This window comes from Oncorhynchus clarkii, chromosome 5 (assembly GCF_045791955.1).
Source record: "Oncorhynchus clarkii lewisi isolate Uvic-CL-2024 chromosome 5, UVic_Ocla_1.0, whole genome shotgun sequence".
Lineage (NCBI taxonomy): Eukaryota > Metazoa > Chordata > Actinopteri > Salmoniformes > Salmonidae > Oncorhynchus > Oncorhynchus clarkii.
Genome location: NC_092151.1, coordinates 4,284,173 through 4,298,510, shown reverse-complemented (window position 1 = coordinate 4,298,510; position 14,338 = coordinate 4,284,173). Strand labels below are relative to the sequence as shown.

The window sequence follows — 14,338 nt, the reverse complement described above, 5'->3', positions numbered from 1 at the left end:
GAGGGAACAGGGCTCTGTATCTAGACAAGGAGGGAACAGGGCTCTGTATCTACGACAAGGAGGGAACAGGGCTCTGTATCTGAGACAAGGAGGGAACAGGGCTCTGTATCTACGACAAGGAGGGAACAGGGCTCTGTATCTAAGACAAGGAGGGAACAGGGCTCTGTATCTAGACAAGGAGGGAACAGGGCTCTGTATCTGAGACAAGGAGGGAACAGGGCTCTGTATCTACGACAAGGAGGGAACAGGGCTCTGTATCTACGACAAGGAGGGAACAGGGCTCTGTATCTAGACAAGGAGGGAAGAGGGCTCTGTATCTGAGACAAGGAGGGAACAGGGCTCTGTATCTACGACAAGGAGGGAACAGGGCTCTGTATCTGAGACAAGGAGGGAACAGGGCTCTGTATCTACGACAAGGAGGGAACAGGGCTCTGTATCTAAGACAAGGAGGGAACAGGGCTCTGTATCTAGACAAGGAGGGAACAGGGCTCTGTATCTGAGACAAGGAGGGAACAGGGCTCTGTATCTGAGACAAGGAGGGAACAGGGCTCTGTATCTAAGACAAGGAGGGAACAGGGCTCTGTATCTAGACAAGGAGGGAACAGGGCTCTGTATCTAGACAAGGAGGGAACAGGGCTCTGTATCTGAGACAAGGTGGGAACAGGGCTCTGTATCTAGACAAGGAGGGAACAGGGCTCTGTATCTAAGACAAGGAGGGAACAGGGCTCTGTATCTAGACAAGGAGGGAACAGGGCTCTGTATCTAAGACAAGGAGGGAACAGGGCTCTGTATCTAGACAAGGAGGGAACAGGGCTCTGTATCTAACACAAGGAGGGAACAGGGCTCTGTATCTAGACAAGGAGGGAACAGGGCTCTGTATCTAAGACAAGGAGGGAACAGGGCTCTGTATCTACGACAAGGAGGGAACAGGGCTCTGTATCTGAGAGAAGGAGGGAACAGGGCTCTGTATCTAAGACAAGGAGGGAACAGGGCTCTGTATCTAAGACAAGGAGGGAACAGGGCTCTGTATCTAGACAAGGAGGGAACAGGGCTCTGTATCTAGACAAGGAGGGAACAGGGCTCTGTATCTAAGACAAGGAGGGAACAGGGCTCTGTATCTAAGACAAGGAGGGAACAGGGCTCTGTATCTAAGACAAGGAGGGAACAGGGCTCTGTATCTAAGACAAGGAGGGAACAGGGCTCTGTATCTAAGACAAGGAGGGAACAGGGCTCTGTATCTAAGACAGGAAGAGAACGGGGTCCTGTATCTATGACAGGAAGAGAACAGGGTCCTGTATCTACGACAGGAAGAGAACAGGGTCCTGTATCTACTACAGGAAGAGAACAGGGTCCTGTATCTACGACAGGAAGAGAACAGGGTGGCACAGCATGTTGATGTGTGTGTCAAGGGACAGAACAGGATGTACTATTACTGAATTTCAAATCCCAGTGCAGGGAGATGCTACACTCTAAAATGACACCAATCTGGATATCTGTAATTCTCCTAAGCAGGATTTAGAAGAGGGATATGGGTTAGGTGGGAGGGACGATTTAGCCTTATATGGACAGTAGGGGACAGATGTACCAACATCTCCTTTTGCTTGGACATAAAGTATAGTGTACACATCAATGGACCCGAGATTCCCGAGAACATGGATCAGACCCAGGATGCCGACCAGAGTCCGAATATACCCAAACAGATAGGAGTTGATCAGCTAGAACTTTAACAGCTAGGAGTTTAACAGCTAGGAGTTGAACAGACGGGAGTTGAATAGATGGGAGTTGAACAGATGGGAGTTGAACAGATGGGAGTTGAACAGACGGGAGTTGAATAGATGGGAGTTGAACAGATGGGAGTTGAACAGATGGGAGTTGAACAGATGGGAGTTGAACAGATGGGAGTTGAACAGATGGGAGTTGAACAGACGGGAGTTTAACAGCTAGGAGTTGAACAGATGGGAGTTGAACAGATGGGAGTTGAACAGATGGGAGTTGAACAGACGGGAGTTGAACAGATGGGAGTTGAACAGACGGGAGTTGAACAGATGGGAGTTGAACAGATGGGAGTTGAACAGACGGGAGTTGAACAGATGGGAGTTTGTGGTGTCCCAACTCTGACCCTGACTCAAAACATCATTTCACACATGCTAATTTTGCCCTTCTCCGTTGAGTAACAACTTTGCGTGTGAATGTCAAAATAAATCAACAACATCACTGAGTCATTGCTGCAGCCTCCCACTGACCTTTCTATGTCTACGGGCCAGACGAAGACGCTGTGTCACAGAGAAACAAGCCTTCGGTGCCCATATTAGGACATCCTTTGAATCACAAAGAGTTGGTGTCACATTGACTCCAGGCTGGCAAGGGTGAGGAGGAGGAGGAATGGAGGAGTGAAGGGTGAGGAGGAGGAGGAATGGAGGAGTGAAGGGTGAGGAGGAGGAGGAATGGAGGACTGAAGGGTGAGGAGGGGAGGGTGAGGAGGAGGAATGGAGGAGTGGAGGGTGAGGAGGAGGAGGAATGGAGGAGTGAAGAGTGAGGAGGAGGAGGACTGGAGGTGTGAAGGGTGAGGAGGAGGAGGAATGGAGGACTGAAGGGTGAGGAGGGGAGGGTGAGGAGGAGGAATGGAGGAGTGGAGGGTGAGGAGGAGGAGGAATGGAGGAGTGGAGGGTGAGGAGGAGGAGGAATGGAGGAGTGAAGAGTGAGGAGGAGGAGGACTGGAGGAGTGAAGGGTGAGGAGGAGGAGGACTGGAGGAGTGAAGGGTGAGGAGGAGGAGGAATGGAGGACTGAAGGGTGAGGAGGGGAGGGTGAGGAGGAGGAATGGAGGAGTGGAGGGTGAGGAGGAGGAGGAATGGAGGAGTGAAGAGTGAGGAGGAGGAGGACTGGAGGAGTGAAGGGTGAGGAGGAGGAGGAATGGAGGAGTGAAGGGTGAGGAGGAAGAGGAATGGAGGAGTGAAGGGTGAGGAGGAGGAGGAATGGAGGAGTGGAGGGTGAGGAGGAGGAGGAATGGAGGAGTGAAGGGTGAGGAGGAGGAGGAGTGAAGGGTGAAGAGGAGGAGGAATGGAGGGTGAGGAGGGGAGGGTGAGGAGGAGGAGGAATGGAGGAGTGAATAGTGAGGAGGGGAGGGTGAGGAGGAGGAATGGAGGAGTGAAGGGTGAGGAGGAGGAGGACTGGAGGAGTGAAGGGTGAGGAGGAGGAGGACTGGAGGACTGAAGGGTGAGGAGGAGGAGGAATGGAGGAGTGAAGGGTGAGGAGGAGGAATTGAGGACTGAAGGGTGAGGAGGAGGAGGAATGGAGGAGTGAAGGGTGAGGAGGAGGAGGAATGAAGGGTGAAGAGGAGGAGGAATGGAGGGTGAGGAGGGGAGTGTGAGGAAGAGGGATGGAGGAGGGGAGGTTGAGGAGGGGAGGGTGAGGAAAGGTTGGTGTGTGTCGGTGTGTGTTGGTGTGTGTCGGTGTGTGTTGGTGTGTGTCGGTGTGTGTTGGTGTGTATTGGTGTGTGTTGGTGTGTGTTAAACTGAGCGAGATTTAGAGGTGGAGCTGAGCCACACACAGAGAGAGAGAGGGAGAGATGGAGCTGAGACACACAGAGAGAGAGAGAGAGAGATGGAGCTGAGACACACACAGAGAGAGAGAGAGAGAGATGGAGCTGAGACACACACAGAGAGAGAGAGCGATGGAGCTGAGACACACACACAGAGAGAGAGAGAGAGAGAGAGAGAGATGGAGAGAGAGAGTGAGAGAGAGAGAGAGAGAGAGAGAGAGTGAGAGAGAGAGAGAGAGAGAGAGAGAGAGAGAGAGAGAGAGAGACAGAGACAGAGACAGAGACAGAGACAGAGACAGAGAGAGAGATGCAGCACAGAGAGAGACATTAAGCTGAGACACAGAGAGAGAGACATTATGCTGAGACACACAGAGAGAAGTTTAGCTGAGACACAGAGAGAAGTTTAGCTTGGCATGGCCTGGTTAGGGCTGTCTCTTACCTGGCTCTCTCAGTATGAGCTGGGCCATAGCCTGGGCGTTCCCTGCTTCGTTCTCAGCCACACACTGATAGAAACCTTCATCTGACTTCACCAGACCAAGGATCTGGAGGTTACTGCCATCCTAAAGACGCAGGTTTAACACTTAGAATGCTATTTGATTGTTCAATGTACATGAAGGTATAATGTGAAGTTTGTCTTCTGCTAAACAACAACCGCTCCACAAGACAATCAGTACCGACACAGAAAAATGATATTATATACGGTTGAGGTACTATATATTACCATACATGGACACACACACACACACACACGCACACACACACACACACACACACACACACACACACAGTCCTTTGGTTTGTTTAACTCACAACGATCTGGAAGTAGTCACTGGGGATGACCTCCTCTCCGTTCTTCATCCAACGCACCGTGGGAGGAGGGTTCCCCGTTACAGCACACTCCAGCTCCATGTCCGTACTCTCATAGGAATACGTGTTGGTGGGGTAGTTTAGGAACTGGGGTGGCACTGTAGAGAGAGGGATACAGGGTTAGGGTTAGACATACGTGTTGGTGGGGTAGTTCAGGAACTGGGGTGGCACTGTAGCGAGAGAAGAAAGAGGGTTGGGGGTTAGGTATGAACGTAGATGTAGGTGTAGGCTTAGATTTATGTGTATGGTTATTGGTTAGGGTTGGGGTTATTTCAGGAACTGTAGAGAGAGAGATACAGGGTTAAGGTTAGGGTTAAGGTTAGGGGTAGGGTTGGGGTTATTTCAGGAACTGTAGAGAGAGAGATACAGGGTTAGGGTTGGGGTCAGGGTTGGGGTCAGGGTTAGGGTCAGGGTTAGGGTTAGGGTTAGGGGTAGGGTTGGGGTTATTTCAGGAACTGTAGAGAGAGAGATACAGGGTTAGGGTTAGGGTCAGGGTTGGGGTCAGGGTTGGGGTCAGGGTTGGGGTTAGGGTTGGGGTCAGGGTTGGGGTCAGGGTTGGGGTCAGGGTTAGGGTCAGGGTTAGGGTCAGGGGAACAGAATACAGAAGAAGATGAAGTCAGTAACAGAATACTCAGGAAAAAAACAGGTGGATGACAGCTTGGGAACAAGTATCAGTGGATGACAGCTTGGGAACAAGTATCAGTGGATGACAGCTTGGGAACAAGTGTCAGTGGATGACAGCTTGGGAACAAGTATCAGAGGATGACAGCTTGGTAACAAGTATCAGTGGATGACAGCTTGGTAACAAGTATCAGAGGATGACAGCTTGGTAACAAGTATCAGAGGATGACAGCTTGGTAACAAGTATCAGTGGATGACATAATTTTCTTCATATTACAGTGATATGACTACTTATCCATTCAGTGACTAGTTGTCACTACTACACATGTAGGATCTTAATTTGATGCCTGTGTGCTAGAACAGGAAAATAATCCAGCCAAAAACAAGGAAAATGTGAATTATTATGTACAAGGAGACAGAGTGAACAAGTAATTCTGCCTCTGATCAAACCCGGGTCTGTAGTGACACCTCAAGCACTGTGATGCAGTGCCTTAGACCGCTGAACCAGGGTCTGTAGTGACTCCTCTAACACTGAGATGCAGTGCCTTAGACCTCTGAACCAGGGTCTGTAGTGACCCCTCTAGCACTGAGATGCCTTAGACCACTGAACCAGGGTCTGTAGTGACTCCTCTAACACTGAGAGGCAGTGTCTTAGACCTCTGAGCCAGGGTCAGTAGTGACTCCTCTAACACTGAGATGCAGTGCCTTAGACCACTGAACCAGGGTCAGTAGTGACTCCTCTAGTACTGAGATGCAGTGTCTTAGACCGCTGAACCAGGGTCTGTAGTGACTTGTCTAGCACTGAGATGCAGTGTCTTAGACCTCTGAACCAGGGTCAGTAGTGACTCCTCTAACACTGAGATGCAGTGCCTTAGACCACTGAACCAGGGTCAGTAGTGACTCCTCTAGTACTGAGATGCAGTGTCTTAGACCGCTGAACCAGGGTCTGTAGTGACTCCTCTAGCACTGAGATGCAGTGTCTTAGACCTCTGAACCAGGGTCAGTAGTGACTCCTCTAGCACTGAGATGCAGTGTCTTAGACCTCTGAACCAGGGTCAGTAGTGACTCCTCTAGCACTGAGATGCAGTGTCTTAGACCACTGAACCAGGGTCTGTAGTGACTCCTCTAACACTGAGATACAGTGTCTTAGACCTCTGAACCAGGGTCTGTGGTGACTCCTCTAGCACTGATATGCAGTGTCTTAGACCGCTGAACCAGGGACAGTAGTGACTCCTCAAACACTGAGATGCAGTGCCTTAGACCGCTGAACCAGGGTCAGTAGTGATTCCTCTAACACTGAGATACAGTGTCTTAGACCTCTGAACCAGGGTCTGTAGTGACTCCTCTAGCACTGAGATGCAGTGTCTTAGACCGCTGAACCAGGGTCAGTAGTGATTCCTCTAACACTGAGATACAGTGTCTTAGACCGCTGAACCAGGGTCTGTAGTGACTCCTCTAGCACTGAGATGCAGTGTCTTAGACCGCTGAACCAGGGTCTGTAGTGACTCCTCTAACACTGAGATACAGTGTCTTAGACCGCTGAACCAGGGTCTGTAGTGACTCCTCTAGCACTGAGATGCAGTGCCTTAGACCGCTGAACCAGGGTCTGTAGTGACTCCTCTAGCACTGAGATGCAGTGTCTTAGACCGCTGAACCAGGGTCTGTAGTGACTCCTCTAGCACTGAGATGCAGTGCCTTAGACCGCTGCGCCACTCGGGAGGCTCTGAATGGATCTTCTGTGTGTGCATACTGTATGACTAAAGCCAGTTGAGAAACTAAACAACGTATATTCTGATTCTGCCTTGCTTCCAACCCCTCTTAATTTCAAGCAGTAGACCTAAAACAAACAAAATGTCACCCGAGGAAATTAATCACTGATTTGATTCTCTTGCTGGCACCTTCTAATCACTGATTTGATTCTCTTTCAGGAACCTTCTAATCACTGATTTGATTCTCTTTCAGGAACCTTCTAATCACTGATTTGATTCTCTTGTTGGAACCTTCTAATCACTGATTTGATTCTCTTGCTGGAACCTTCTAATCACTGATTTGATTCTCTTGCTGGAACCTTCTAATCACTGATTTGATTCTCTTGCTGGAACCTTCTAATCACTGATTTGATTCTCTTTCAGGAACCTTCTAATCACTGATTTGATTCTCTTGCTGGCACCTTCTAATCACTGATTTGATTCTCTTGCTGGAACCTTCTAATCACTGATTTGATTCTCTTGCTGGAACCTTCTAATCACTGATTTGATTCTCTTTCAGGAACCTTCTAATCACTGATTTGATTCTCTTGCTGGCACCTTCTAATCACTGATTTGATTCTCTTTCAGGAACCTTCTAATCACTGATTTGATTCTCTTGTTGGAACCTTCTAATCACTGATTTGATTATCTTGCTGGAACCTTCTAATCACTGATTTGATTCTCTTGCTGGAACCTTCTAATCACTGATTTGATTCTCTTGCTGGAACCTTCTAATCACTGATTTGATTCTCTTTCAGGAACCTTCTAATCACTGATTTGATTCTCTTGCTGGCACCTTCTAATCACTGATTTGATTCTCTTGTTGGAACCTTCTAATCACTGATTTGATTCTCTTTCAGGAACCTTCTAATCACTGATTTGATTCTCTTGCTGGAACCTTCTAATCACTGATTTGATTCTCTTTCAGGAACCTTCTAATCACTGATTTGATTCTCTTGCTGGAACCTTCTAATCACTGATTTAATTCTCTTGCTGGAACCTTCTAATCACTGATTTGATTCTCTTGCTGGCACCTTCTAATCACTGATCTGATTCTTTTGCTGGAACCTTCTAATCACTGATTTGATTCTCTTGCTGGAACCTTCTAATCACTGATTTGATTCTCTTGCTGGAACCTTCTAATCACTGATTTGATTCTCTTTCAGGAACCTTCTAATCACTGATTTGATTCTCTTGCTGGAACCTTCTAATCACTGATTTAATTCTCTTGCTGGAACCTTTAATCACTGATTTGATTCTCTTGCTGGAACCTTTAATCACTGATTTGATTCTCTTGCTGGAACCTTCTAATCACTGATTTGATTCTCTTGCTGGAACCTTCTAATCACTGATTTGATTCTCTTGCTGGCACCTTCTAATCACTGATTTGATTCTCTTTCAGGAACCTTCTAATCACTGATTTGATTCTCTTGCTGGAACCTTCTAATCACTGATTTGATTCTCTTTCAGGAACCTTCTAATCACTGATTTGATTCTCTTTCAGGAACCTTCTAATCACTGATTTGATTCTTTTGCTGGAACCTTCTAATCACTGATTTGATTCTCTTGCTGGAACCTTCTAATCACTGATTTGATTCTCTTGCTGGCACCTTCTAATCACTGATTTGATTCTCTTTCAGGAACCTTCTAATCACTGATTTGATTCTCTTGTTGGAACCTTCTAATCACTGATTTGATTCTCTTGCTGGAACCTTTAATCACTGATTTGATTCTCTTGCTGGAACCTTCTAATCACTGATTTGATTCTCTTGCTGGAACCTTCTAATCACTGATTTGATTCTCTTTCAGGAACCTTCTAATCACTGATTTGATTCTCTTGCTGGAACCTTCTAATCACTGATTTGATTCTCTTGCTGGAACCTTCTAATCACTGATTTGATTCTCTTTCAGGAACCTTCTAATCACTGATTTGATTCTCTTGCTGGAACCTTCTAATCACTGATTTGATTATCTTGCTGGCACCTTCTAATCACTGATTTGATTCTCTTGCTGGAACCTTCTAATCACTGATTTGAATCTCTTGCTGGAACCTTCTAATCACTGATTTGATTCTCTTGCTGGAACCTTCTAATCACTGATTTGATTATCTTTCAGGAACCTTCTAATCACTGATTTAATTCTCTTGCTGGCACCTTCTAATCACTGATTTGATTCTCTTGCTGGAACCTTCTAATCACTGATTTGATTCTCTTGCTGGAACCTTCTAATCACTGATTTGATTCTCTTGCTGGCACCTTCTAATCACTGATTTGATTCTCTTGCTGGAACCTTCTAATCACTGATTTGATTCTCTTGCTGGAACCTTCTAATCACTGATTTGATTCTCTTGCTGGAACCTTCTAATCACTGATTTAATTCTCTTGCTGGAACCTTCTAATCACTGATTTGATTCTCTTGCTGGAACCTTCTAATCACTGATTTGATTCTCTTGCTGGAACCTTCTAATCACTGATCTGATTCTCTTGCTGGAACCTTCTAATCACTGATTTGATTCTCTTGCTGGAACCTTCTAATCACTGATCTGATTCTCTTGCTGGAACCTTCTAATCACTGATTTGATTCTCTTGCTGGAACCTTCTAATCACTGATCTGATTCTCTTGCTGGAACCTTCTAATCACTGATTTGATTCTCTTGCTGGAACCTTCTAATCACTGATCTGATTCTCTTGCTGGAACCTTCTAATCACTGATTTGATTCTCTTGCTGGAACCTTCTAATCACTGATCTGATTCTCTTGCTGGAACCTTCTAATCACTGATTTGATTCTCTTGCTGGAACCTTCTAATCACTGATTTGATTCTCTTGCTGGAACCTTCTAATCACTGATTTGATTCTCTTTCAGGAACCTTCTAATCACTGATTTGATTCTCTTGCTGGAACCTTCTAATCACTGATTTGATTCTCTTGCTGGAACCTTCTAATCACTGATTTGATTCTCTTTCAGGAACCTTCTAATCACTGATTTGATTCTCTTGCTGGAACCTTCTAATCACTGATTTGATTATCTTGCTGGCACCTTCTAATCACTGATTTGATTCTCTTGCTGGAACCTTCTAATCACTGATTTGAATCTCTTGCTGGAACCTTCTAATCACTGATTTGATTCTCTTGCTGGAACCTTCTAATCACTGATTTGATTATCTTTCAGGAACCTTCTAATCACTGATTTAATTCTCTTGCTGGCACCTTCTAATCACTGATTTGATTCTCTTGCTGGAACCTTCTAATCACTGATTTGATTCTCTTGCTGGAACCTTCTAATCACTGATTTGATTCTCTTGCTGGCACCTTCTAATCACTGATTTGATTCTCTTGCTGGAACCTTCTAATCACTGATTTGATTCTCTTGCTGGAACCTTCTAATCACTGATTTGATTCTCTTGCTGGAACCTTCTAATCACTGATTTAATTCTCTTGCTGGAACCTTCTAATCACTGATTTGATTCTCTTGCTGGAACCTTCTAATCACTGATTTGATTCTCTTGCTGGAACCTTCTAATCACTGATCTGATTCTCTTGCTGGAACCTTCTAATCACTGATTTGATTCTCTTGCTGGAACCTTCTAATCACTGATCTGATTCTCTTGCTGGAACCTTCTAATCACTGATTTGATTCTCTTGCTGGAACCTTCTAATCACTGATCTGATTCTCTTGCTGGAACCTTCTAATCACTGATTTGATTCTCTTGCTGGAACCTTCTAATCACTGATCTGATTCTCTTGCTGGAACCTTCTAATCACTGATTTGATTCTCTTGCTGGAACCTTCTAATCACTGATCTGATTCTCTTGCTGGAACCTTCTAATCACTGATTTGATTCTCTTGCTGGAACCTTCTAATCACTGATCTGATTCTCTTGCTGGAACCTTCTAATCACTGATTTGATTCTCTTGCTGGAACCTTCTAATCACTGATCTGATTCTCTTGCTGGAACCTTCTAATCACTGATTTGATTCTCTTGCTGGAACCTTCTAATCACTGATCTGATTCTCTTGCTGGAACCTTCTAATCACTGATTTGATTCTCTTGCTGGAACCTTCTAATCACTGATCTGATTATCTTGCTGGAACCTTCTAATCACTGATTTGCACATACATTCATTTGTTCTCCATTCATCCATGTATTCTACCTCAAATCTGTTGTGTCTGTCCTGTCCTGTTCTGTCTTGTCCTGTCCTGTCCTGTCCTGTCCTGTCTTGTCCTGTCCTGTCCTGTCCTGTCCTGTTCTGTTGTGTTATAAGTCTATAAAGCCTGTCCTGTCCTGTCCTGTCCTGTTGTGTTATAGGTCAATAAAGCCTGTCCTGTCCTGTCCTGTCCTGTCCTGTCCTGTCCTGTTGTGTTATAGGTCAATAAAGCCTGTCCTGTCCTGTCCTGTCCTGTCCTGTTGTGTTATAGGTCATTAAAGCCTGTCCTGTCCTGACCTGCCCTGTCCTGTCCTGTCCTGCCCTGTCCTGTCCTGTCCTGTCCTGTTGTGTTATAGGTCAATAAAGCCTGTCCTGTCCTGTCCTGTCCTGCCCTGTCCTGTCCTGTCCTGTCCTGCCCTGTTGTGTTATAGGTCAATAAAGCCTGTCCTGTCCTGTCCTGTTGTGTTATAGGTCATTAAAGCCTGTCCTGTCCTGTCCTGACCTGCCCTGTCCTGTCCTGTCCTGTCCTGTCCTGTTGTGTTATAGGTCAATAAAGCCTGTCCTGTTCTGTCCTGCCCTGTCCTGTCCTGTTCTGTCCTGTTCTGTCCTGTCCTGTCCTGTTGTGTTCTGTTGTGTTGTGTTATAGGTCAGTAAAGCCTGTCCTGTTCTGTTCTGTCCTGTTCTGTCCTGTTCTGTCCTGTCCTGTTCTGTCCTGTCCTGTTCTGTCCTGTTCTGTCCTGTTCTGTTCTGTCCTGTCCTGTCCTGTTCTGTTCTGTCTTGTCCTGTTCTGTCCTGTTCTGTCCTGTCCTGTTCTGTCCTGTTCTGTCCTGTTCTGTCCTGTCCTGTTCTGTTCTGTCCTGTCCTGTTCTGTTCTGTCCTGTTCTGTTCTGTCCTGTTCTGTCCTGTTCTCCTGTGTTACAGGTCAATAAAGCCTGTCCTGTCCTGTCCTGTTCTGTTGTGTTATAGGTCTATAAAGCCTGTCCTGTCCTGTCCTGTCCTGTCCTGTCCTGTCATGTTCTCCTGTGTTACAGGTCAATAAAGCCTGTCCTGTCCTGTCCTGTCCTGTTCTGTTGTGTTATAGGTCTATAAAGCCTGTCCTGTCCTGTCCTGTTCTGTTCTGTCCTGTCCTGTTCTCCTGTGTTACAAGTCAACAAAGCCTGTCCTGTCCTGTTCTGTTGTGTTATAGGTCTATAAAGCCTGTACTGTCCTGTCCTGTTCTGTTCTGTCCTGTCATGTTCTCCTGTGTTACAGGTCAATAAAGCCTGTCCTGTCCTGTCCTGTCCTGTTCTGTTGTGTTATAGGTCTATAAAGCCTGTCCTGTCCTGTTCTGTTCTGTCCTGTCCTGTTCTCCTGTGTTACAGGTCAATAAAGCCTGTCCTGTCCTGTCCTGTTCTGTTGTGTTATAGGTCTATAAAGCCTGTCCTGTCCTGTCCTGTTCTGTTCTGTCCTGTCATGTTATCCTGTGTTACAGGTCAATAAAGCCTGTCCTGCCCTGTCCTGTCCTGTTCTGTTCTGTTGTGTTGTGTTATAGGTCTATAAAGCCTGTCCTGTCCTGTCCTGTTCTGTTCTGTTCTTTTCTGTCCTGTCCTGTTCTGTTGTGTTACAGGTCAATAAAGCCTGTCCTGTTCTGTTGTGTTGTGTTATAGGTCTATAAAGCATGTCCTGTCCTGTCCTGTCCTGTTTGTTTAATTACAACATTGAGTATAAAACTCTACAGTTTAATATTTGGTCGCAAACAATAAATAGAACTACACAATATGGATATTGTCAGAGAGAGACAGAGACGGGATGAGAGAGAGGGAGTGGATGGAGAGAAGGAGGGGAATGTAGAGAGGGAGGGGAATGGAGAGAGGGAGGGGATGGAGAGAGGGAGGGGATGGAGAGAGGGAGGGGATGGAGAGAAGGAGGGGAATGTAGAGAGGGAGGGGAATGGAGAGAGGGAGGGGAATGGAGAGAGGGAGGGGATGGAGAGAGGGAGGGAGAGGAATGGAGAGAGGGAGGGGAATGGAGAGAGGGAGTGTATGGAGAGAAAGAGGGGAATGGAGAGAGGGAGGGGAATGGAGAGAGGGAGGGGATGAGAGAGAGGGAGGGGAATGGAGATAGGGAGGGGAATGGAGAGGGGGAGGGGATGGAGAAAGGGATGGGATGGAGAGAGGAATGGAGAGAGGGAGATGATGGAGAGAGGGAGGGGATGGAGAGAGGGAGGGAGAGGAATGGAGAGAGGGAGGGGAATGGAGAGAGGGAGTGTATGGAGAGAGGGAGGGGAATGGAGAGAGGGAGGGGAATGGAGAGAGGGAGGGGAATGGAGAGAGGGAGTGTATGGAGAGAGGGAGGGGAATGTAGAGAGGGAGGGGAATGGAGAGAGGGAGGGGAATGGAGAGAGGGAGTGAATTGAGAGAAAGAGGGGAATGGAGAGAGGGAGGGGATGAGAGAGAGGGAGGGGAATGGAAATAGGGAGGGGAATGGAGAGGGGGAGGGGATGGAGAGAGGGATGGGATGGAGAGAGGAATGGAGAGAGGGAGATGATGGAGAGAGGGAGAGGAAGAGAGAGAGGGAGGGGAATGGAGAGAGGGAGGGGAATGGAGAGAGGGAGGGGAATGGAGAGAGGGAGGGGATGGAGAGAGGGAGGGGAATGGAGAGAGGGAGGGGAATGGAGAGAGGGAGGGGAATGGAGAGAGGGAGGGGAATGGAGAGAGGGAGGGGAATGGAGAGAGGGAGGGGAATGGAGAGGGGGAGGGGATGAGAGAGGGTGGGGAATGGAGAGAGGGAGGGGAATGGAGAGAGGGAGGGGAATATAGAGAGGGAGGGGATGAGAGAGAGGGAGGGGAATGGAGAGAGGGAGGGGATGAGGGAGAGAGGGAGGGGAATGGAGAGAGGGAGGGGAATGGAGAGAGGGAGGGGAATATAGAGAGGGAGGGGATGAGAGAGAGGGAGGTGAATGGAGAGAGGGATGGGATGAGGGAGAGAGAGGGAGAAAGACAGAGAGACGGGGTGAGCGACAGAGAAAAAGAGAGTGAAAGTGTGAGGAAACGAGATAGGATCACTCAAGGAAATTGTAGGTCACAGACTTTACGTTTGAGAGTGTTTTAGTGTGGTCACCTGTAGGACAGAACGCCTGTACAGCCACATCACTCTGCACTTTGTCTCACCTCTGCAGCCTTAGCTGTCTCAGCTTGTGTTTGTGTGTGTACCTCCAGAAGGGGAGGGGGGGTGTAAGTAGGGGGTTGACAGTAGGACATGGGAGCAGAAAGGTACCCCCCAACCCCCCTGCAATCTACCCACACACAGACACACAGACAGTGTGTCCATCTCTTCCTTCTACTTCCTCAGACACACAATGACAGTCAGACTTCCTGAAACATCCTATGACAGTCAAACTTCCTGAAACATCCTATGACAGTCAAACTTCCTCAGACACA

At 47.2% G+C, this 14,338-nt stretch overlaps 1 protein-coding gene across 1 annotated transcript in view; it reads right to left on the bottom strand.

Moving 5' to 3' along the window:
- The window catches only part of LOC139409827 (netrin receptor DCC-like), a 567,888-nt gene that overhangs the window by 247,057 nt on the left and 306,493 nt on the right, over positions 1-14,338 (bottom strand). Inside the window, exons 7-8 of the mRNA XM_071155214.1 lie at positions 4,350-4,504; positions 3,979-4,099 (exon numbers count right to left, since the gene is read on the bottom strand). Of these exons, the coding sequence (XP_071011315.1) occupies positions 3,979-4,099; positions 4,350-4,504 (276 nt within the window). The remainder of the gene's footprint in view (positions 1-3,978; positions 4,100-4,349; positions 4,505-14,338) is intronic.